The sequence below is a fragment of the Triturus cristatus genome, chromosome 10, assembly GCF_964204655.1.
Source record: "Triturus cristatus chromosome 10, aTriCri1.1, whole genome shotgun sequence".
NCBI lineage: Eukaryota > Metazoa > Chordata > Amphibia > Caudata > Salamandridae > Triturus > Triturus cristatus.
The window spans coordinates 258,152,821-258,178,258 of record NC_140593.1 but is presented as its reverse complement, the minus strand read 5'-3'; the positions used below and the strand labels follow the sequence as shown (position 1 = coordinate 258,178,258).

General features: G+C 41.6%; 1 protein-coding gene across 1 annotated transcript in view; it reads right to left on the bottom strand.

Moving 5' to 3' along the window:
• The window catches only part of ABCB5 (ATP binding cassette subfamily B member 5), an 837,677-nt gene that overhangs the window by 149,980 nt on the left and 662,259 nt on the right, over positions 1–25,438 (bottom strand). Inside the window, exons 21-22 of the mRNA XM_085630938.1 lie at positions 12,923–13,006; positions 12,634–12,837 (exon numbers count right to left, since the gene is read on the bottom strand). Coding sequence (XP_085487064.1) covers positions 12,634–12,837; positions 12,923–13,006 — 288 coding nt within the window. The remainder of the gene's footprint in view (positions 1–12,633; positions 12,838–12,922; positions 13,007–25,438) is intronic.

Below are 25,438 nucleotides of genomic sequence, written 5' to 3'. Positions count from 1 at the left end.
TATTTTGAGGCTCTTGCTATATAGGAGACAATAAGGTGATATAATTGTGCTTGATATGGAGCTAAACCTTTCTTAGAAGTCAAGGACTGAACACTCCAGTAAAAGGAGGTCTCGGTTTTGCTTCTTGAATAGGAACATTATTGGCATTGTGTTTTCAAGAAAGACACATGGCTAGCAAGGATCCTCCTTCAAGAGATTTTGATTACATTTCCTGGGAAATGTAGGGAGTGGATCTTAAACAGAGTACTAAGTTACAAGTTATTGTTTGTCTTTCATCACAAATTGGTGCTGGCTAAAGTAGAATGGTATTTGGTATAATATGTTCTCCAAAACAAGACCAGTATTGCCTAACGTAGCATTACACAGTGCCCCATTCTTAGCTAGTTTTGACAAAGTTATTAAGGAGGAATACTTTCATTTTGTGTTAGACAGGTCATACGGGTAGGAAGGTGAACATGCTTTACAAGTAGGCCTTTATGAAATGAGGCCTCACCTGGAGTTAGAGGATATACGGGGCTGATTGGTCATGAAGTTTACTTTCTTCCATACGTGACATATGCTCTACAATCAATAAATCATCAATAAACGTGATAGTTAATAAATCAAAGAGATCAAGTTCATGATTCAAAAAATATTGAACACTGAGCAACATCTGTAGAAGACGTCTCATTCTCGACTGCCCCAGAATCAGTGTTATTAAGGTCATCATTGATCTAAGGTCTAAGAAGATGCCTGCAGTTTTTTTCGCACTGAGGAAATCCCCTCGTACTTGAATTCACAGACGAAATATGAGCTCAGAGTAAAGAATGAAATCACAGCCTAAAAAATAAGAAAGACTTATGTCATGTATCCATCATACCAGAGTTAGTCAGTAGTGCTTTGAAGGCCACATATATTTCCTAGACAACAAAATTAACAAACGGACAGTGTTTTGCATTTTGTGTCTCAAGCCAATTAAAAATGTGCTTCCACTTCAGTGCTGTGAGCTGGTAGTCCAGACTGCTTGCATCCCCTTACAGTGATTCCATTTTACTCAGCCTGTTAATGTACATGATATCTCAGCTAAAAAACATCACAAATAGTGTAGCCTGTATAATCTTAGTTCTCCCTGTAAGGAATCAGTTTTTCAAGAATGTTGTCACTCACCATTGGTTATCTGCAGCTAAGAAAGTTGCTTTTAATAGTATGTGTGTGCCACTGTGTGCTGGCTGATCTAGTGGGTCTACTGGACCTCAGACACCACTACTTCAGTACTCTTCTGGACTTGAAGATACTCTATCAGGAAGGTCAGCAGTGCTGTAGAAGGAGTGCCACTCTGCTGGACTGCACTCTGCTAGACTACTTCCTTGCTGTTCTATTGCTTTGGTGTGGAAAACTGCTGACTGCTGACCTCCTGCCTGGGTGATAAGGACTGGAACTACATCTCTTGAACCCAGAACCCCAGGGTGACTCCAAGGGTTGGTAGGCTGGCCTCCTGACTTGAGCTTCAGAGACAGAAGGCTCCAACAACTTGCACCTGCACCTGTACACTTCCACTGGTGAGTTGAACCTGACAAGTAGTGCCCCCTATTCCTGGACCCTTAGAAGTGGGTCTACAGTGCTCTGCCAGCCTCTGTGGACCCAGCAGGACTGACATTTCCTGTTACATGGAGCAACCCCGACTAGAACTGATGCATTGCTGTGTGGATGAGAGCAAGAGAATAAAGACCTGCATCGCTTTGTAGTCCATCACAGCATCGGAACCGCTGCTACCTGATTCAACCTCAGCGCAGGCCCTTGCATCCCTCATTGACAGCAGCCTCAATGAAGACATCTGAATCCGCACCGCAGCCTTGCAGCTCCTTGGGAACTGATGCATCACCCGGACTGTGCAACACATCCCTGACTCCGAACTTTGCACTGCAAGCCCTCGTTGGCTGGATTTTTGAGGACGATGCAACTGGGCCTCACACCACAGCCTTAATGCATCTTGGAGCTGCTGCATCGCCCCAGCTGTGCAGTGCATCCTCGATGCAGATCATTACAACACAATCTAAAAAGCAGGATTAAAGAAACTTTGTTCAGCAGGCCTACTAAATGGGTCCTGTAGCCGGCCCGTGCTCCATTGCGTTCGGGTCGAACTTGTGTCTTTGTCTCAGTCCGGTGTGATAAAATATTCACAGTTGGCGCCGTATGCCATTTGGAGCTATTTTTTCTAAAATCTTTAAAATGGAATATCTCTAGTTCTACTGATTGAATTTTTGTCATTTTGGTCTTGTTTTCTTTATTAAAAACTATTCTTGTCTTCTAACACTGTTGTGGGCTCTTTTTGTGGTGTGTTTTAACTGTGTTACTGTTTGAAGTGTTGCATAAATACATTACGCAAAGCCTGACTGCTCTGTGTCAAGTTACCTGAAAGTTGAGCACAGGTCAACTTAAGGTTTGCTTGTTACTTTACACTAAGAAGAATGTGGTTGCTGATTGAGAAGGGTTGTACCCCACTCAACCAGTAACACAGTATTTTACAAGTGTTAAATACAGTTTATCAGAAGTTTAAATAGAAGGAAATGTTGTGGGAAGTTATTTTACAGCTTTTCAACACACAGTCAAATTTGGATACTAATATGTGATTTGCAAATTTTTATAACAAACAACATTTGCAAACTCCCCTCAAAATGTATGCATTTTTAAAGTGTAGCTGGCTGGTTAACAATGTAAAGCACACCTTAAGGTTTTGGGGATAAGGCCATGGTTTTCTAAAACTTTACAGCAAAAAAGCACATTGCAAGTGGAATAAACAGATTCACAGTTAAAAAAGTAAACCTAGTTATCATTTAGCATACAATATCAATATCTTCATAAATATCATATAGGGTTTATAACATTCAAAAGATGTGGCCATTAGTTACAGTTGATTTTTTTAGCAAACAGGCTTATTTCGGTAAAAATAATTATAGTTTTTGTAATTGTTTAACAATCAGACCATACTTCAAAAATTAAACTGTTAACAAAATCTTGTTGAAAAACAATGCAAACCTTCAAATCTACTAAATAATCGTCATATATTTAAAAGGAGGAGAACAAACCTGAGGAGCTGCAAAGATGTGATGTGTGAATCATCTGGAACCCTGCCTTGATCATAGACAGATTGGTGGTGGCTCCATGGTGATGGCCATTCTTGCATCAAACGTTTCTTATCTGTTATATCATTCCCTTGAGGTGATGTGTCCGTTCCTTACCGGAAGGGGAAGTGAAGCTACATTCTCTGGGCACACGGCCTTGGGTCCTTACTGCTAGGTGATATTGTTAAAGAGACGGCATCGAGCTATGATGAATAGAAAATTCAGATGCACTGCGTAGATGCAGCAGCTGCGAAGCAGGTGCTTCATCGATTTCACAACTGCGAGGTAGGCACTGTGTATATTCTTCAGCAGCGAAACAGGGGTGCATCTAAGACAGAGCGGGTGCCACGGACATCGGTGACACCGTATTCAGGACTTGGGCTGCAGTGAATTTTAGTGGCAAAGTAGGTGATGAGTCCATTCTTCAGCTGCACTACGGTGATGCATCAAGAAAACGGGTTCTGATAGTCGATGCCTGGATTTTCTCACCAGGTTACAGAAGAGCCCCCGAACTGGATTTAGCACCACTTGGTAAGTCAGGGTTCTCAGCAGAAAAGCCCAAGAACTGGTGGCTGAAGTCTTTGATGACCCTAAGACTTCTGAACAGGAGACAAGCATGCACAAGCCCTTGGAGAACCTTGAAAGCAGGATACAGAAAGCAAAGTCCAATCCTTTCACTCCCAGGAGAGAAGGAGAAAGCAGCAGGTCAGCATAACAAAGCAGCAGGCAGAGTGACAGTCCCTCCCACAGTTCTTCTTCCTGGTAGAATGTCCATAGTCCAGAAGTGTTCTGATTTTGGGGTGTCAAAATCTTTCTGCCTTTGAAGTAGGCAAACTTCAAAGGAAAGTCTTTGTAGTGCACAAGACCCTGCCTTTCCCTGACCTGGCTCTGGATACACTACGGTGTGGGTGGAGACAGCTTTGTGTGAGGACAGAAACAGCCCTATTCTGGTGTCACTGACAACTCCTCCCATCACTCTAGCTAAGGAAGGCCCACAGCCTGGTGATGGCCCGTCACGATATACAAGGCACACCTCAGTTTCCTTTGTGTGACTGCCTAGAGTGAATGCATAAGAGACCAACTGTCAGCCAACCCAGACTTCTCTTCTGCAGGGAGGTAGAGGCACAGAATAGCTATGCCAGAAAATCAAATGCCCACTTTCTAAAAGTGACATTTTCAAATACACAATTTAGAAACTTACTTTGCCAAATGATGCATTTTAAAATGTTGAGTTCAGAGACCCCAAACTCCAAATCTCTAACTGCTCCCAATGGGAAATGACACCTAAAAGATATTTCAAGGCAATTCCCATGTTACCCTGTGAGAGAGATAGTCTTTGCAATAGTAAAACATGAAATTAGCAGTATTTCACGATTAGGACATGTAAATCACAACTGCACATGTCCTACCTTTTAAATACACTGCATCTTGCCCATGGGGCTACCCTGGGCCTACCTTAGGGATGACTTGCAGGAAGTAAACTGGAAGATTTGGGGCTGGCAAGTGGATGCACTTGCCAGGTAGAAATGGCAGTTTAAAACTGCGCACACAGACACTGTGTGGCATGTTGAGACATGTTTGCAGGGCTACTCATGTGGGTGGAACAATTAGAGCTGCAGGCCTACTAGTAGCATTTGATTTATAGGCCCTGGACACACCTTGTGCACTTTACCAGGGACTTACTAGTAAATTAAATATGCCATCATGGATGAACCAAGCACCAATATAATTTACACAGGAAGCACTTTCACTTTAACACTGGTCAGTAGTGGTAAAGTACCCAGAGTCTTAAAACCACCAAAAATGAAAATGCAGCACATGGTCAAAAAAATATGAGGTTAGAAGCCAAAAGACAGGAAATCACACCTAAGATGCCAGGTCTAACAATAGCCATATAATAAAAGGGAAGACAGAGACCGCCTTAACAAACAAGTCTTTTCCTGCTTGCAACTTGTAATCTGAATCCTGTCCTCAACAAAATATAGTCTGATGGAACAAAACTACTTATGTATTGTAACTGGTCTTACGCAAATCTCTGTTTGTTTAGACAAACTCATCCTCTGTGGCCTGCCTCTTTTGTACTCACTGAGGTCTTAATGACTGTCTTAGAATCCACGGCAGATGGAAATAGGTGCATGGTGCCATTGTCCTACAAGCTAGTGTGTACGAACATGCTGTTGCTAGTGAGGGCTGCATTTATGTTGGCTTCACAAGTGGCTCTGATGGCTCCCTCTTGGACTACTCTGGGTTGTGGTGCCTGAGGAACATGAGCACTGTCTGTTGCTTTCTGCTGCATGGGCGGCATTACCTCAGGTTTGCACATGGTCAGCTTTTCTTCTCAGATTGGCTGCCCAGCGCTAAAGTTTCTCACAAGCCAAGCAGATTCTCGATCATCTATGCCAGTGCTGCCTGGATCTGTGACTTCACAGTCCGAGGCATTCTCTATGGATCAAGTTCTTCCTGCACTCTTGCCAGTTGCCATGCATGGGATGGTAACCATCAGCAGCTCTCCCAGTCTTCCTGGTGGCTCTGATCTGCCTCTCCGGACTCGGAAAACCCTCTACTTGGAGATGCCTTGCAACTGTTGCAACCCCTGGATACTCAAGATAACTCTGTTGCAAGCAAGAGAGTGCCTCTGTGTGATAAACTTGCTTCTTCCACACTCAATGGCTTGGCTGATGCATCGCAAATGAGCTTTGAGCAGGCATCGTCATCTCCATTCATAAATGAAATAGATATTAATAGAATCTTCATCTCTGCAGCTACTAGGGTGGTCGCAAAGAATTAGACAAAGACAGCTATATTTTCACCTGATGCATCTCTAGATGAAATGAGGGTAAGAACCCCTGAAGCAAGATATGAGGTCTCCAATCAAAGTGCTACCTTAAGGCCCCAAAATACCCTGATATATGGAAACACAGCAAAGGTGAAGTATCAAGGAAAGGAAGCTACACTCAAATGGTGGATGATTCAAACCCAGAAAAACAAAAGTGGGAGATGAGATGAGCAGGCCACCCAAAGCCCAGGCCATGCATAAAACAGGGGTGATTACGACTAATGGCACAAAGGTGAAAATAAATATTTCTGCTCCTCCTCAGATTAGGCTGCTGATAAAAGAAGTCCCCTTTCAGGCCACTCGGCCTTGGTGCAGGGAGGATCTGATGATACTGCAGTACATGGCCTACTTACATACTTGATTCCTACTCAATTAGAACAGGATCACTCTTTGATGGGGATCAGCATTTCGCTTGGCATACCTCATGACAGAGGTTCAGTGACTAAATATCGAGGGACATAATATAGAATGCCCAAAATATCGACGCCAAAATATAGAAGGACAGAATATCGACTCCCTATCTACAAACAGGTAAGTACTAAAATATCAATTCCAAAATATAGAATGTTAAAATATAGTTAGCTAAAATATCGAATTTTTTAAATGTATTAAAAATAATATAAAAGTAATTAAATATTAAAAATAATTAAATAAAACATACATAATAAAATATAAAAAAGCTTAAATGTAAACATAATAAAAGTAATGTAAAAAAAGTAGAGATTTTGTTGGATAGTGAGAGCGTAAAAATTACTATTCCCACTCCAGTGAGTGCAACAGTAGGGAAAACGTTGGATAGCGTAGGTGTAAAAATTACTATTCCCACTCCAAAGAGTGCAACAGTAGGGAAAGCGTTGGATTGCGGGAAGGGAAAAAATACTATTCCCACTCCAGAGACTGTAACAGTAGGGAAAGCATTGGATAGCGGGAAGGGAAAAATTACTATTCCCACTCCAGTGAGTGCAACAGTAGGGAAAGCGTTGGATAGCGTAGGGGTAAAAATTACTATTCCCACTCCAGTGAGTGCAACAGTAGGAAAAACGTTGGATAGCGTAGGGGTAAAAATTACTATTCCCACTCCAGAGAGTGCAACAGTAGGGAAATGGTTGGAAAGCGGAAAGGGAAAAATTACTATTCCCACTCCAGTGACTCCAACAGTAGGGAAAGCGTTGGATAGCGGGAAGGGAAAAATTACTATTCCCACTCCAGTGAGTGCAACAGTAGGGAAAGCGTTGGATAGCGTAGGGGTAAAAATTACTATTCCCACTCCAGAGAGTGCAACAGTAGGGAAATGGTTGGATAGCGGGAAGGGAAAAATTACTATTCCCACTTCAGTGACTCCAACAGTAGGGAAAGCATTGGATAGTGTAGGGGTAAAAATTACTATTCCCACTCCAGAGAGTGCAACAGTACAGAAAGCATTGGATAGCAGGAAGAGAAAAATTACTATTCCCACTCCAATGAGTGCAACAGTAGGGAAAGCGTTGGATAGCGTAGGGGTAAAAATTACTATTCCCACTCCAAAGAGTGCAACAGTAGGGAAAGCGTTGGATAGCGTAGGGGTAAAAATTACTATTCCCACTCCAAAGAGTGCAACAGTAGGGAAAGCGTTGGATAGCGTAGGGGTAAAAATTACTATTCCCACTCCAGTGAGTGCAACAGTAGGGAAAACGTTGGATAGCGTAGGGGTAAAAATTACTATTCCCACTCCAAAGAGTGCAACAGTAGGGAAAGCGTTGGAAAGCGGGAGGATAAAATTTACTATTCCCACTCCAGAGAGTGCAACAGTAGGGAAAGCGTTGGATAGCGGGAAGGGAAAAATTACTATTCCCACTCCAGTGAATGCAACAGTAGGGAAAACGCTGGATAGTGTAGGGGTAAAAATAACTATTCCCACTCCAAAGAGTGTAACAGTAGGGAAAGCGTTGGATAGCAGGAGGGTAAAAATTACTATTCCCACTACAGTGAGTGCAACAGTAGGGAAAGAGATGGATAGCGGGAGGGTAAAAAATACTATTCCCACTCCTGAGAGTGCAAATGTAGGGAAAGTAATGATTTAATTTTAAAACAAGATTACTTTATTTATCAATACCAATAAAAAGTTAATTAAAAATAATTACCAATTAATAAAAATGAATTGCCATTGAAAGAAATGAATTACCAATTAATATACATTAATTACCAATTAATTAATCATCAATTAATTATCACTACATATAAATAAAAATTTATATTTACTTTATTACAATTAATTTACTTCTCACCCAATTCCCCTTGAAACCCACAACCCACTCCCAATAATACAAAATACAATTATTATTATCAATTAATCAATTAATACAAATTATTTAGCAATTAAAACAAATTAATTACCAATTCATACAAATTAATTACCAATTAATAATTATCAATTATCAATACACATAGATACAAAAATTAATATTTACTTTATTACAATTAATTTACTTCTCACCCAATTCCCCTATGAACCCACAACCCACTCCCAATAATAAAAAATACAATTAACATTATCAATTAATCAATTAATAAAAATGATTTAGCAATTAATAAAAATGAATTATCAATTCATACAAATTAATTACCCATTAATACAAATGAATCACCAATTAATAATTAATCATCAATTAATTACCAATACACATAAATAAAAAAAGTTGATATTTACTTTATTACAATTAAATTACTTCCCACCCAATTCCCCGATAAACCCACAACCCGCTCCTAATAAAATACAATGAACATAATTATCAATTAATCAATTAATATAAATTAATTACCAATTAATAAAAATTAACCAGCAATTAATAATTAATTATCAGTCAATTAATTATCAAAACATATATATAATTAATATTTAATTAACCATAATTAAATTACTTCCCACCCTATTCCCCTATAAACCCACAACCCGCTACGGAATGAAATTACGCAAAAATTAAATTACATAACATTCATTAGTTTAAAAAAATCAAACATACATTACAAAAATAATACATAATTTTAACACATATACTACCATACATAACACGAATTTTTTTTTTGATATTATAGATATCTGTATTTTAAAATTCGATATTATGGTAATCTATATTTTAACATTCGATATTATGGGAATCGATATTTCATACCCCAATTTCGATATTCTGACCTATCTATATTTTGATATTTAGATATTCTGTCCTATCTATATTTCAGAATCGATATTCTGGGCAGTCGATATTTCTGAATCGATATTTAGGGTGTTCACCATGACAGATGCCTCAGAGCAGTCTATTTTGCCCTTTTTCAACTGATCCAAATCCATTGCCCTGAGACTACTAAACATTATATTGAGGCTAGGGAGTATCGGTCCATCTTCGGCAAGCCATGAAAGAGATTGATGAGAAACTGACCACCCTATCCTCTCAGAACCAGGATCTCCAGTAGGGAGTCACTGGGGGCAAGGAGGTTACGGCATCTGCAGCACAGACAGTTACAGAACATGATACCTTGATGTTGGCTGCTCAGTCAAACAAGGTCTCGAGAATCATCAACACCAGAATAAGCTAAGGGTCTTAGGAATACAGGAAGGCAAAAAGGACAATGATGCCCGCTCATACATAGTTTTGCTATTTCAACAGGCCTTTCCTAATCTGGCAAAACATGTACACAGGCTTCCAATATCTAAACCCTTTGGCTACGGCTTCGGCAACTGACTACACTCCATACTGATATTTGTGGGAAACCTTATTTTGTGACAGGTTATTAATTTCAAGGCCAATCCAATTGATTCCGGTCCAGGGAAGACATGGCTTGGCAGTTCAGGCTGGACTGTTCTCATGAGGCACATGGTCAAGACTGATTTGCATATGACCATGTCTGAACTGGGGTGGCGTGGTGAGCAAAATAACAATGGATTAAACCCAGATGTGTGACTGTGGGTGAATGTTTTGCCAATGTGCAACATTCCGTCCATCATCTTGTGTGTTTTGCTGTTTGCCCTATGTGGGAAGGGTATGCCCAGACGTGGGTCCCGTGCTCACTACGCCACTGGAGTCAAGCTGTCCTGGCTGAAGAGGGGTGAAACCCCGAAACCGGTCCTAGGATGCTTGATTCCGGTCCAGGGAAGACATCTCTTGGCAGTTCAGGCTGGACTGTTCCCATGAGGCACAGGGTCAAGACTGATTTTCATATGGCCATGTCTGAACTGGGGTGGCGTGGTGAGCAAAATAACGATGGATTAAACCCAGATCTGTGAGTCCATCATCTTGTGTGTTTTGCTTTTCTAGTGGCTACCATGAAAACTATGGGCTTAGGTGATAGATACGTTGATTGTGTTCAGAGCTTATATAGGCACCCAATGGCCTGTGTGGTTCTGGCTGGACACTGCTCCTCTGTCTTTAAAATCTCCCATAGTGCACGGCAGGGATGTCTATTATCTCCGTTCCTATTTGCTCTTTATCTGAAACATTTATCTGGAACCTTTTTTTACAGCATCTTATTTTAATCCGTGGATAGCTTCAGTAGCCTTGAATGGAACTGAGATCATCAGAACCAACTCAGGCCATCCAATGTATTGCTGGGAAGGCTGGGAGAATCAGGGCAGTTTCTGCTTACCATCTTATTCTTTAAAAGACCACAACTAGTCTTAATTTTGCTTCTATTCTAAAGGAACCAAGTGTTGTACCTGTTGCAACTTATCTAGGAGTTAAGATCACTGCTTCTGTTAGTTAGATATCTAATTTAAATCATGAGAAGCTGCCTTCTTACTGATTGTCAACCGCATCTTTGTGTATCAAATAGGGGCTGGGTCTGACTGGAAGTTCTTACTGTGCAGGCATTCAGACCCTAACTACTTTGAGTCAGTAAGATTTAAGGTAATTGCTGATGTACGCAAGAGATGAGGAGACATCACCTCTGCTTTTCAAATGTCATCTCTACTGTCTTTTACACCTCTTTGGGGAAACCCATCCTAATCGTCTATTTAGGTCTCAGCTAGACAGCGCATGTGCTGTCACTTCGAGACATTTTGTTTTATGCGCAGTGGGTTTACACCATCCAACTGCTTTATCCTTGGTATGCTGTAGCGTAGTTCTCATTTCCTTCATTACGGTTTGCAGAGGCATGCCTGTTTCATGACATCTTCTTGTGATTGGCCCTTTCAAGGTAATGGACAAGTACTTGTGCCTAACCACTGCTCCCATTTATGGAGCAACTGTTTTTTTCCGTTCCAGCCCTTCACGAGCGCTTGCGTTTTCAGGCCATCTCCCACATCCCTATCCATGTTGCTTCTTTTAACTCTCACCTGCCACCTCTCCTTGTTGTTTTTTTCCTCACACATCTCTGCCCGAGTCTATGTCTTCTCCGCCCTCACCCACTCCCTCCATGTTTTATAAACATCCCTTTCCACTCGTCCTTGTCCGTGTTGTGTAAGTGAATCTGAAAACCGTTTGAGTGGAAGAAATGTGCTCTCCCACAAATCTTTTGCCAGGAACTATCTGGTGCTGTTCTGATTTCTGTTTTTTTTCATTTTATTCCTTTTGGCATCTTTTGTGTTTTATGAGCAGCCTCTCAGACAGGGAACAGAGCGGTGGTTCTTTTTTGTGTGCAGCTGTAAGCAGCTACTCCTGGATCGTTTTAGTTTTTAGCTCCGCTACACACCACGGGGCATATTTACAAGCGGCAGCGATAATTATCGCTGGCCGCTCTTAGTGAGAAAAATTTTATCGCTGGCTATCGCAGGAAATTATCGCCATGCTGCCATTGTATTAACAACGCACAGCGCAATGGCGATAATTTCCCAGTGATAGTGATGTTTTCCATGGAACATCGCTGGTTTTCCAGCGATGTTCCATGGAAAACGGCAATAACCTTGCTGATACGACCCTGTGTTTGTATCAGCATAATCAACCCCCAATGGTAAGTATAGCTAAGTCTGCATTTTAGCAGACGTTAGGGGCATATAAGCAACAACTGGCGATAATTATCACTAAGCGCACTCAGCGCTAGGATAATTATTGGCGGCTAGTGTGGATTTTTATCTCTGAGATAGCGTGCTATTAGCAACGCTTATCTCAAAAGCGATAAAAATCCTAGCGCTAACTGCCATACGTGAGATTATCGCTCCAGCGATAATACCACAAAGTTTGACGATAGCTTGCTGATAGGGCCTCACATACTTAGCCATGATATCCACCTTACATAGGATATCATGGCTAAGTCACCTTCAAAGCAGGCGTAAGGAAAGTAGCGATAACAGAGGTTATCGCTACTTTTTTTGTCGCTATGCTGCTTTGCGTGAGGCTTGATAAGAGGAGAAATGTAGCTTAGTGACATTTCTCCCGTTATCCTGGGGAGGAACGCCCACTTTGCATCTCATTAGAGATGCAAAGTGGGCGTTAGGAATTCAGGCGCTAAGGCAAGGTTTCACGCGATTGCGTGACCTTGCTAATATAGCGATTAAATTATCGCCGCTTTTCGGCCGAAAACGGCAGCAAAAGCACAGAACATTGCTCACCGTTTTAAAATCTCAACTTTCACCACCACAACTTTGGGTCATATGTAGATAGAATGGAAGATGGGTGGATTTTTACTTTTCAGTTTCTTTATGCTATATTATACTAATTAGAACAACATTCAGATGGGCATCAGTGTATATATCACAAAACGTAACATAACAAAAAGCAACAAACCTACCATTCCAGCTTCTTCCAGGGCAGCTTGGTTCTCTGAGGCATGGCCGGAGAGTGATTTTGATTTAATAACAAATGCACCAACCATGAATGGTGTACAGGCAAGAATAAGGAGAGTTAGTTGCCATCCGCAAACAAAGGAAATTATAAATGCTGTCATCAAGGTGGAGGTAGTCAGGCTGAATATAAATAGGCGGTCTCCAATTGCCTGGAAAGATAGAATACTTTAGTGAACTGGGTATATGTACCGTATGTGATTTTTGACTCATTCCTTATTGATTGTTTAGGCATACCCCTTTGGCCTGAGATGCATCAGTGGCAAGACGTGTGATCCAAATTCCTACATCATTCCTTCGATCATCAAACCATCCAATTTCCTAGAAAAGCAAAAAATATAACCTATCATAGCATAGTATTCATAGACACAGTGATTAGCTTCAGCCTTACAAAAATCCATCACATGGTCTAGGTTTACATAAATGTGTACGATTGAATGTTCTGGTTAGTACTTGTTAGAAATGGGGGTCTCTAGTTGGCAGAGGTAGGTACCTTTGACCTAATAGGGATCCTTGCTTCTAGTCAGGGTAAAGGGCTAGACTTCTAAAATAACCCCTGCTCACCCTCATGATAGCTTGGCACGAGCAGACAGGCTTATCTCAGAGGCAGTGTGTAAAGCATTTGTGAACACATACAGTAATACAGAGAAAACACTACAAATGGACACCACATCAGTTTACAAAAATAAGTAATCTTTACTAGACTCAACACAAGATCAAACAACATATATCCACAATACCATAATCAAAAATAGACATTAAAATGGTAGAAATAGCTTAGTTCAATGTAGATGGTAAATGTGACACTTTATTCTCAAAGTACCTTAGATGCGTCACCCAAAACAAGCAAAAGGGTCGCAGGGAAGTTGATGCACCGTTCCTTACACTCAGGGGAGTGGATGCGTCAGTTCCTTATTGCTGTGCAGGAGAGTTGAGGCTTGCTTCCCTACTATGTGGGCAGTTGATGCGTCATTTCTTACTGCGGCCCGGTGATGTTGCGACAAGGCGGCTCCTCAATGCGATGCGACAACATTGGATGCGATGCGTGCACGCCCAATGGCCGTGCGGTGAACTCGGTAACTTTTGAGCCGCGACAGGCCCTGCGACATGGTTCTCCGGTGATGCGACGGCGACCTCTGCAGTGGCGACATGCTTCCCCGGTGATGCGACACTCTTCGTCGATAATGGGACGGCAAACAGCTGCGGACACACGCTTCTCCTCGCTGCGTCGCGCTTCCAGCTCCCAGTGACACGCAGTCTTCTCAGAGGGCCCAACGAACCGTAGGCACATCTCTGCAAGTAGAATTCCCAGCAAGGATTTCAGGGGGCTGGTGGTGAAGTTTTTGTGTCCCTGAGGCTTCCCAACAGGAGGCAAGCTCAGCTTCAAACTCTTGGAGATCTTCCTCAAGATAGTAAAAGTACACACAAAGTTCCTTTTCTCTTTTCCTTGGCAATAAAGTAACCACTTCAGGCCAACCCCAACAGCACAGCACAGGGGCAGTCTCCTCCTTCAGCTTCCTTGGTTCTTCTCCTTGGCAAAGGTTTGTCTTGATTCCCAGAAGTGATCTAAAGTTTTGGGGTCTGGGTCCCCCTTTTTATACACCCAAATCCTTTGTCTCTGAAGGCAGAGAGTGTCTGCACCTAGTCCAACCCAGTTCTGGGTGCATTCTGCCAGTGCACAAATTCTTCCTTTGTCAGTGTGGGCCAGGGTCATCAGATGCACCACAGGAGGTGTAGCCATCATTGTGAAAGGCAAGCACAGCCCTATTCAGGCCCAGGTGCTACTCCTCCCACCACTCCCAATGCACATAGGTCTATTCAGCCTAGTACTGACTCACCCTGCCTCCTGGAGCCACCCCAACACCTGTCACTCACAAACCAGACATGAAATACACAAATCTAGCAGAGGCAGGCTGGATGGTTAGGCAAGAAAATACCTACCTTCTAAAAGTGGTATTTTCAAACACAGAATGTTAAAACCAACTTCACTAAAATATGTATTTTATCATTCTAAGTTCAGGCATACTAAATTTGGTTTTCTGCCATGTTCCCTGGGTCAGTTAGGACTATAAGATATTATAATCAAACTGCCCATGCTGGCCTATGGGGACAGGCAGCCTTGCAATAATGAACAACGAAATTGGCTGTAATTAACTATCAGGACATGCCACACACATCAGGGCATGTCCTACCTTTCACATACAATGCACCCTGCCCATGGGGGTACCTTGGGCCTACCATAGGGGTGACTAACATGTAGAAAAGAGAAGGTTTAGGGACTGGCAAGTGTGTGCACTTGCCAAGTCAACATGGCAGTCCCAGACTGCACACAGGCAATGCAATGGCAGGACTGAGCCACATTTTACAAGCTGCTTCTGTGAGTGGCACAACCAATGCTGCAAACCCACCAGCAGCATTTGATTTACAGGCCCTGGGCACACATGGTGCACTGTACTAGGGTCTGACAAGTAAATCAAATGAGCCAATCATGGAGTCACTTATCCATTACAACAATTTACAATAGAGAGCATATGCACTTTAGCACTGATCAGCAGTGGTAAAGTGCCCAGAGTCATGAAACCACCAACAACAGGTCAGAGAAAATACAGGAGGAAGGCAAAAAGTTCAGGGATGACCCTGCAAAAAGGGCCAAGTCCAACAGTACTGAATAGTAGATGGTTAGGATCTTTCTGTTATGTTATCATATTAAATAGTACATTTGTAATACTAAGTTGCATATGTAATGCAGTCAACCAATAAACACATTTATTTTTATGGAATGTGAAGTTTGTTCTAAATGCAGAAACATTTTCTTTAAGGAAAATGGCCTACATTTTTCAAAAATGTTTTCTTTTACCCAAGCAGGCTGCCATCCCTTTGATGGCCATCAATTGGACATAGTTAAAATCTATGAACTGCATCACTTATATGCATGTTTTACTAGTCGTACAAATACTGGTTGCAATAGGTGATCAGACAGTGACCAGTTTGTAAAGCATTAGGTTCCAGACTTGTGTTTTGTGTGGCTCTATGCCGCAAAAATAAACCAAATGGCATCTGGCTTGAGCTGGGGCTCAGATGGTCCCCAACAAAGAGTCAGAGACTCTTTGGATGTTTTTTTTTGCCTTGATAGAATATAAACAGCTGCTAGCTCCTTGCTGTGGAACAAAGTTCTTCTCTGTTTGTTATTATATGAGTGTGATATTATTAGTGATGTCACTCACACAAATGAGGCGTCTTACATCCAAGTTTGAATCATTCTCTCTAGGAAATGATGACACTATGAACAAGGGGAAAAAGCTGGATGTTTCTTGGCTACACTTTCACAACAAAGAGAATCACGAACTGCAAACCTAGCCATCTATAATGAGTTTAGAGAAATCTGCAATATTCTGCTACATATTGTGCAGGTATTTGATTTTTTATTTGAAAATCCATGCAAATCAGACACAAAGGCAACAGAAGGGATTTTCCTGCCCCACAATCCCCCGTGACTTTCTGATGAAGGCAAGCAGCTGCTGTGCAATAAAACCACTGTCAACAATATTTCGAAATTAATGTCTGATATCTTACAAGATATTTCCAGGGCAAGGGTGGCATCTATGCTAAATTTTACAAATTAGGTAAAGGGGGCTTCACCCTTAATGTTGTAGAGACTAAAAATATGGGTAGTAAAACCTTTGGATCTTTGACATCTGTCTCCAATAATGCATTGATCACACTAATTCCTAAAGCCAAAATGACCCATTGCATTGTGCCATCTATCAAATGTACTCTCTGATTAAATGTGATATCAAAATCCTAACAAACTTCCTGGTGAAGAGATTGTGGTGAGTGATCACCAGTCTGGTCAAAGAGATACAGGTAAGCTTTGAGCCCCCCAGGTCATCAGGAATTCATCTACATAGATTATCACACCTCTTGTGGATTGATTGAAAAAGCCTCTTATGAGAAACTCTCCCCCTCACTTTAGATGCACAGGAATGTAGAGTGGGGGTGCATGTTCAGAGCTCTAGCAAAGGCAAGACTGGTACAGAAGCAACAGACAGAAGGAAGCAACACTGTCTTTATACAAACCCAAGAGCTGAATAAACTGAAGGGGCTTTATGTCTGGCTTGTTCTCTGCAGAGAAGGGTGCTAGTGAGGATGGCCCCTTATACTCTTTCTTATTTTTTATTAAAGCTAGAACAACTCTGAAATGATCTGTTTAAATAAAGAAGTTCCGCTCTTCATGAGTTGAAAGAGAGTATTTATTCCAGATCCAAAGCAATACATCCATCACCGAGCAGTTACAGAGCAACGGATCAGTAACGGTTCAGGGAGTGCAGGGTAGAACGTTCGCCACGTTCCACGAGTATTCCAATGGTGGGGGTGAGTGGAAGAAACCAACAAGAACTAGATACAACACATCTTCCCCCCAATACAGTTTTGAAACCACAATAAGATCAATACGTAACAAAGTCTTTTTGCCAACTTGGTTTGGAGTGCACCCTTCTCGTGCACATCCTTAGATCAAGATTAGTATCCTGGGGGTTACTGTTAGGTCTTACATTACCTTCATTTAGAGTTAAGTCATCGCTCTTATCATGAACTATTCTGTCAACACTCCAATACTGGCCATCGTCCAACTTCACCACATTCTTAAAAACTTTGCTTACCACCTTCTTCCCAGAGAATTTAGAACAACCAGACATTACAAAATTTGGTAGTTTCACACTTACCACATCACCTACTTCGAAGACTCTAGTAGGCCTCTGTATTCTTTCGTTGTATCTATCTACATTTTTCTTTTGATTGATATGTATCTTTTCCATGATCATACCTCTACTCACTTCCTCTTCTGTTCCCCCAACAAGCCACAATGGGCTTAACTTGGTACCTGGCTCTCTACCTTTAAGAGACTTGAATGGTGACACACCAGTGAATGAGTGAGGAGTGATAAGATAGGACCAAACCATGTCCTCCAGTGCTTTCCTTACATTGCTGCTGTTTTGAACATTGAGTTGAATGCAGTCCTTAATCATGCGATGTATGCGCTCTACCAGCCCATTTGCCCTAGGGCAGTACAACGGTGTAAGTTGATAAACAACTGAAAACTTGTGCAGAAACTCTTTCATACATGCAGAGGTAAACTGGACCCCATTATCTGTGACCAAAAGCTGTGGTACCCCTTCGGTACGAAATACTCCTTGGAGGAAACTTTTTACACATTCAGTAGTGATGTTTTCAACTACCTTGACAATTATCCACTTAGAATGGTAGTCCACTAACGTGATGATAAATCTACCTCCTAGTCCTTTTACATTTAGTGGGCCAACAATGTCCATGGCTAATTTTACCCAAGGAGCAGTAGGAACTTCCACAGCAATGATTTTTCCTTTGCTCACCACTTTACTCTTGTCACTCATTGCGCAAGGTATGCACTCTCTTATTTCCCTCTCCACCATGCTGTCCATTTTCGGCCACCAATAATATAGTCAAATTTTACTTTTGGTTTTGCTGCAACCTAAATGTCCCTCATGTGCCAAATGTAATACCTTCTCTCTCATGCCCTCTGGAGGTACCAGTTTGTTTCCTCGATATATGTTAATACCTTGTATGTGTAACTCATTTCTTACTTCCCAAAACACCTCCTCACCTTTTTCCAACATTTTTTGACTGCATGGCCATCCTTCTTGGATAAGTTGTTTTACCCTTGGGAACAACTCATCCTTTGATACGGCTTCCCCCCATTCAATTTCTTCCAGGCCATCTGAGACTGCAGAAACTACAATTTCTTCTCCAGGTTCCTCCTCACTTTCCTGATTCTCTAGCGATAACCTAGACAAGCAATCAGCTGCCTGATTCTTCTCCCCCGGTATGTACACCACTTCAAAATTGTAACCTTGGAGGCCTAGAAACCATCTTGATATCCTAGGTGTTGACCTTCCTAGATTTTTTGATGTAAAAATACTTACTAGGGGCTTGTGATCCGTCCTTACCATAAATGGTATGCCCCACACAAATGTTCTAAAATGCAATATGGCCCAATAACATGCTAATGCCTCCCTTTCGATTACTGAGTAGCGTGATTCAGCTGCAGTCAAAGCTCTTGATGCAAATGCCACTATCTTTTCTCCACTTTCAGTTACTTGACTGAGAGTAGCTCCGACCCCTTTTAAACTCACATCAGTAGTAATGATGGTGCGTTTACTAGTGTCAAAACATGGTGCCTCTGATATTCTATTTTTAATCATTTTGAAAGCCTCATTACATTTACCATCCCACACAAATTTTGTACCTTTCTTGAGTAAGCATCTCAAAGGGTAAGTCGTGTCAGCAAAGTTCTTTATAAACTTTGAGTAATATTCTGAGAGCCCCAAGAAGGACTTGATCTCTTCCTTGTTAGTAGGACATGGTGCTAATTTAATGGCATCTACTAGATTTGTTTTTGGCTTGATTCCTTCTTGTGAAATGACATGTCCTAAGTAGGTGACTGACCGGACACCAATCTGGCATTTTTCCTTCTTCAAGGTAAGGCCTGCTTCCTTCAATCTACTTAGTACCAACCGCAGCTTTCCATTGTGTTCAATCTCATTTTTCCCATACACCAACAGGTCATCTTGGAAACACAAAACTTGCTCCAACCCTTCCAAGATATTCTGCATTGCCCTTTGGAAAACTGCCGCCGCTGAGGCTAAGCCAAATGGCATCCTACAAAATTGGAAAGCCCCAAACGGCGTTATGAACGTTGTAAGTGCCTTACTATCAGGGTGAAGTCTTATTTGATGGTAAGCTGATGACAGATCAGTTACTGAAAAGATTTCAGCTCCACATATCTGGTTTAACATATCATTGATATTAGGCAATGGGTGCCTATCAATCCATATGTTCTTGTTTAACTCTCTTAAATCAATGCATAACCTGATGCTGTTAGTATTCCCTTTAGCTGTGATAACTATGGGTGGAACCCACTCAGCACATTCCACTGGCTCTATGACCCCTTGACTAAGAAGTCTGTCAAGTTCTACTCTCAATGGTTCTTTCATCATGATTGGAATATTCCTACATTTATGGGCTACTGGCTTAGCTTCTGCCTTCAATTTTATTTTATGTTGGTAATCCTTCATGCACCCTAGTTGATCATTGAAAATTTCTGGGAACTCCTCAAAAATCTCTACTCCACACACACCTCTTTCCACCAGCATAACTGGTGTATCAGCACTGGGATCCAACTTCATTCCAAGATCTCTCTGGTGACCCCACCCAAGCAAGTTTGCCCCTTTACTTGCGATATACACTTTTCCCACTGTACTCCTGTTCTTAAAAGTTATTTTCATAATGGCTACTCCATCTAAGGGAATAGGATCCTTATTATACCCCACTGGTATTACATCAGGAGTGTGCACTTTAATCTCTTCCACCTTAAATTTCTTCCAAACTGTCTCACTGTTCATGATTGTGAATGGTGAACAAGAATCTGCAAACATCTCCACCTTTTCTCCATCTAGCCCTATTTCGCATTTTGGTAGTTCAATGTGGTTCACACTGCTTTCTTCCAAAACCCTCACTTGTAATACAAAGTTCCTTCTGTATCCTTCTCCATACTCCACACTGTTCACCGTTCTACCTGACATATCTTTGCACGCTCTAGCAAAATGGCCCTTACGATTGCAATTTCTGCACGTAGCTGTTCTTGCCATACAATTCATACTATTAGCCAAATGCCCACTACTCCCACATCTGAAGCATTTCATCCTATTCTCACTGTACATTTTCTCTTTGTTAATCACCTCCTTTCCTTCTTTCTTCTTCATATTCCTTATAGCACACACCTCTCTAAGTTCCTCACTTACCTCATTCACACTGTTATCACCCGTGGTGTTCATCTCCTTCATGCATTCCACTGTATGCTCAACACTCTTAGCAATATCTATTGCCATTTTCAAATCTGGATTACCCACAAGTAATTTTCCTTGAATCTTCTTGTTATTAGTACAGCGTACAAGTTGGTCACGTATCAAAGATTCTGTAAGATCATTGAATTCACAGGTATTCGCAAGCCCTCTTAAACTAGCAATGTAGGTCCCTACCTTCTCGTTCTTTCCGTGAACCCTTCCATAGAATTTATGTCTTTCAAGAACCACATTAATTTTGTCTGCAAATTGAAACTCTAGTTTTCTCATGCTACAATCATATACATCTCCCCTTTCTTCATCTTCTTCCTCATCCTCCACCTCTGGCAAGCTATCAAAGATCTTCCTTCCCTCTGCCCCTAAATTATGAAGCAGAATATGTTGTCTTCTTATTGCTGAAAACCCACTTGCCCCTATAGCTATGAGGTAAGATTTAAAGCTTTTCTTCCATTCCTTCCATGTTACTAACGGTTCTCCTGCTTCAGACAAAAATGGTGTAGGTTGTAACATACTTGCTGCCGCCATAATGATCACCTCACACACACACACTATCCCAATATACCTCACGTATAATCCTCCACCCCTCACACACAAATTTACTTCACTTTACTTCTTTAAATGTATTTTACAATAGTCTCAAGTTTCCCTATTCCTTCACCACTTTATGAAGGTGTCCTTACAGTCTGAGTCCCAATAGATAGGAATCTTCCTGACTATTCCTCAAATATTCCTTCGCTACGACAATAATGTCTCACCGTACTTCTTCCAAGTCAGTTAACCTTCTGCCTCTTGCGATATAGTTCTCCAAAATTACAGACGTCCTTGTATTGTTTCCGTCGAGCAGCTCACTCAGTCAGCCTTCCTTCCCATATTCCACTTGCAGTCTTCCTTGGTATCAGCTACTCAAATCATTGCGCATGTCTGTCTAAAATTCACTTCTCCTCAGGTTTCACTGACGCGCATAAACCCCGTCAGCTCCGTCGTTACTCTGCGCAGGTCCGCCCTTGTTCCTCTCCTCACCGCACCGCGCATGTGCTTGATCAGTACACTAACTTCTACGCAATATCCGTGTCTTCCATGAAGTTTTACTTCAGCAACACGCTTCACACCAAAGGAGACCTCCATAGCCCGCTTCTCTTCAATTTTCCTCAATCTCTCCGTATCTCCACTTCTCACTCCGGAAAGAATTCTTCACCATGCGTAACTGGTAGTGCACAGTAAGTCTTTTCTTTTTTTCTCCGTTCAATTTCACTTCAGTTCTCCTTAATAATATTTTTCTGCCTCGGCCACACACGGAGGGGATGTAAAGCTTCGTCCTCCACACGATTTCTCGTCGCTAATGAAATGATCTGTTTAAATAAAGAAGGTCCGCTCTTCATGAGTTGAAAGAGAGTATTTATTCAAGATCCAAGGCAATACATCCATCACCGAGCAGTTACAGAGCAATGGATCAGTAACGGTTCAGGGAGTGCAGGGTAGAACGTTCGCCACGTTCCACGAGTATTCCAATGGTGGGGGTGAGTGGAAGAAACCAACAAGAACTAGATACAACACATCTTCCCCCAATACAGTTTTGAAACCACAATAAGATCAATACGTAACAAAGTCTTTTTGCCAACTTGGTTTGGAGTGCACCCTTCTCGTGCACATCCTTAGATCACGATTAGTATCCTGGGGGTTACTGTTAGGTCTTACATTACCTTCATTTAGAGTTAAATCATCGCTCTTATCATGAACTATTCTGTCAACACTCCAATACTGGCCATCATCCAACTTCACTACATTCTTAAAAACTTTGCTTACCACCTTCTTCCCAGAGAATTTAGAACAACCAGACATTACAAAATTTGGTAGTTTCACACTTACCACATCACCTACTTCGAAGACTCTAGTAGGCCTCTGTATTCTTTCGTTGTATCTATCTACATATTTCTTTTGATTGATATGTATCTTTTCCATGATCATACCTCTACTCACTTTCTCTTCTCTTCCCCCAACAAGCCACAATGGGCTTAACTTGGTACCTGGCTCTCTACCTTTAAGAGACTTGAATGGTGACACACCAGTGACTGAGTGAGGAGTGATAAGATAGGACCAAACCATGTCCTCCAGTGCTTTCCTTACATTGCTGCTGTTTTGAACATTGAGTTGAATGCAGTCCGTAATCATGCGATTTATGTGCTCTACCCGCCCATTTGCCCTAGGGCAGTACAACGGTGTAAGTTGATGAACAACTGAAAACTTGTGCAGAAACTCTTTCATACATGCAGAGGTAAACTGGACCCCATTATCTGTGACCAAAATCTGTGGTACCCCTTCGGTACGAAATACTCCTTGGAGGAAACTTTTTACACATTCAGCAGTGATGTTTTCAACTACCTTGACAATTATCCACTTAGAATGGTAGTCCACTAACGTGATGATAAATCTACCTCCTAGACCTTTTACATTTAGTGGGCCAACAATGTCCATGGCTAATTTTACCCAAGGAGCAGTAGGAACTTCCACAGCAATGATTTTTCCTTTGCTCACCACTTTACTCTTGTCACTCATTGCGCAAGGTATGCCCTCTCTTATTTCCCTCTCCACCATGCTGTCCATTTTCGGCCACCAATAATGTAGTCGAATTTTACTTTTGGTTTTGCTGCACCCTAAATGTCCCTCATGTGCCAAATGTAATACCTTCTCTCTCATGCCCTCTGGAGGTACCAGTTTGTTTCCTTGATATATGTTAATACCTTGTATGTGTAACTCATTTCTTACTTCCCAGAACACCTCCTCACCTTTTTCCAAAATTTTTTGACTGCATGGCCATCCTTTTTGGATAAGTTTTTTTACCCTTGGGAACAACTCATCCTTTGATACTGCTTCCTCCCATTCAATTTCTTCCAAGCCATCTGAGACTGCAGAAACTACAATTTCTTCTCCAGGTTCCTCCTCACTTTCCTGATTCTCTAGCGGTAACCTAGACAAGCAATCAGCTGCCTGATTCTTCTCCCCCGGTATGTACACCACTTCAGAATTGTAACCTTGGAGGCCTAGAAACCATCTTGATATCCTAGGTGTTGACCTTCCTAGATTTTTTGATGTAAAAATACTTACTAGGGGCTTGTGATCCGTCCTTACCATAAATGGTATGCCCCACACAAATGTTCTAAAATGCAATATGGCCCAATAACATGCCAATGCCTCCCTTTCGATTACGGAGTAGCGTGATTCAGCTGCAGTCAAGGCTCTTGATGCAAATGCCACTATCTTTTCTCCACTTTCAGTTACTTGACTGAGAGTAGCTCCGACCCCTTTTAAACTCGCATCAGTAGTAATGATGGTGCGTTTACTAGGGTCAAAACATCCAAGGAATGGTGCCTCTGATATTCTATTTTTAATCATTTTGAAAGCCTCATTACATTTACCATCCCACTCAAATGTTGTACCTTTCTTGAGTAAGCATCTCAAAGGGTAAGTCGTGTCAGCAAAGTTCTTTATAAACTTTGAGTAATATTCTGAGAGCCCTAAGAAGGACTTGATCTCTTCCTTGTTAGTAGGACATGGTGCTAATTTAATGGCATCTACTAGATTTGTTTTTGGCTTGATTCCTTCTTGTGAAATGACATGTCCTAAGTAGGTGACTGACCGGACACCAATCTGGCATTTTTCCTTCTTCAAGGTAAGGCCTGCTTCCTTCATTCTACTTAGTACTAACCGCAGCTTCCCATTGTGTTCAATCTTATTTTTCCCATACACCAACAGGTCATCTTGGAAACACAAAACTTGCTCCAACCCTTCCAAGATATTCTGCATTGCCCTTTGGAAAACTGCCGCCGCTGAGGCTAAGCCAAATGGCATTCTACAAAATTGGAATGCCCCAAACGGCGTTATGAACGTTGTAAGTGCCTTACTCTCAGGGTGAAGTCTTATTTGATGGTAAGCTGATGACAGATCAATTACTGAAAAGATTTCAGCTCCACATATCTGGTTTAACATATCATTGATATTAGGCAATGGGTGCCTATCAATCCATATGTTCTTGTTTAACTCTCTTAAATCAATGCATAACCTGATGCTGTTAGTATTCCCTTTAGCTGTGATAACTATGGGTGCAACCCACTCAGCACATTCCACTGGCTCTATGACCCCTTGACTAAGAAGTTTGTCAAGTTCTACTCTCAATGGTTCTTTCATCATGATTGGAATATTGCTACATTTATGGGCTACTGGCTTAGCTTCTGCCTTCAATTTTATTTTATGTTGGTAATCCTTCATGCACCCTAGTTGATCATTGAAAATTTCTGGGAACTCCTCACAAATCTCTACTCCACACACACCTCTTTCCACCAGCATAACTGGTGTATCAGCACTGGGATCCAACTTCATTCCAAGATCTCTCTGGTGACCCCACCCAAGCAAGTTTGCCCCTTTCCTTGCGATATACACTTTTCCCACTGTACTCCTGTTCTTAAAAGTTATTTTCATAATGGCTACTCCATCTAAGGGAATAGGATCCTTATTATACCCCACTGGTATTACATCAGGAGTGTGCACCTTAATCTCTTCCTCCTTAAATTTCTTCCAGAATGTCTCACTGTTCATGAACGTGAATGGTGAACAAGAATCTGCAAACATCTCCACCTTTTCTCCATCTAGCCCTATTTCGCATTTTGGTAGTTCAATGTGGTTCACACTGCTTCCTTCCAAAACCCTCACTTGTAATACAAAGTTCCTTCTGTATCCTTCTCCATACTCCACACTGTTCACCGTTCTACCTGACATATCTTTGCACGCTCTAGCAAAATGGCCCTTACGATTGCAATTTCTGCACGTAGCTGTTCTTGCCATACAATTCATACTATTAGCCAAA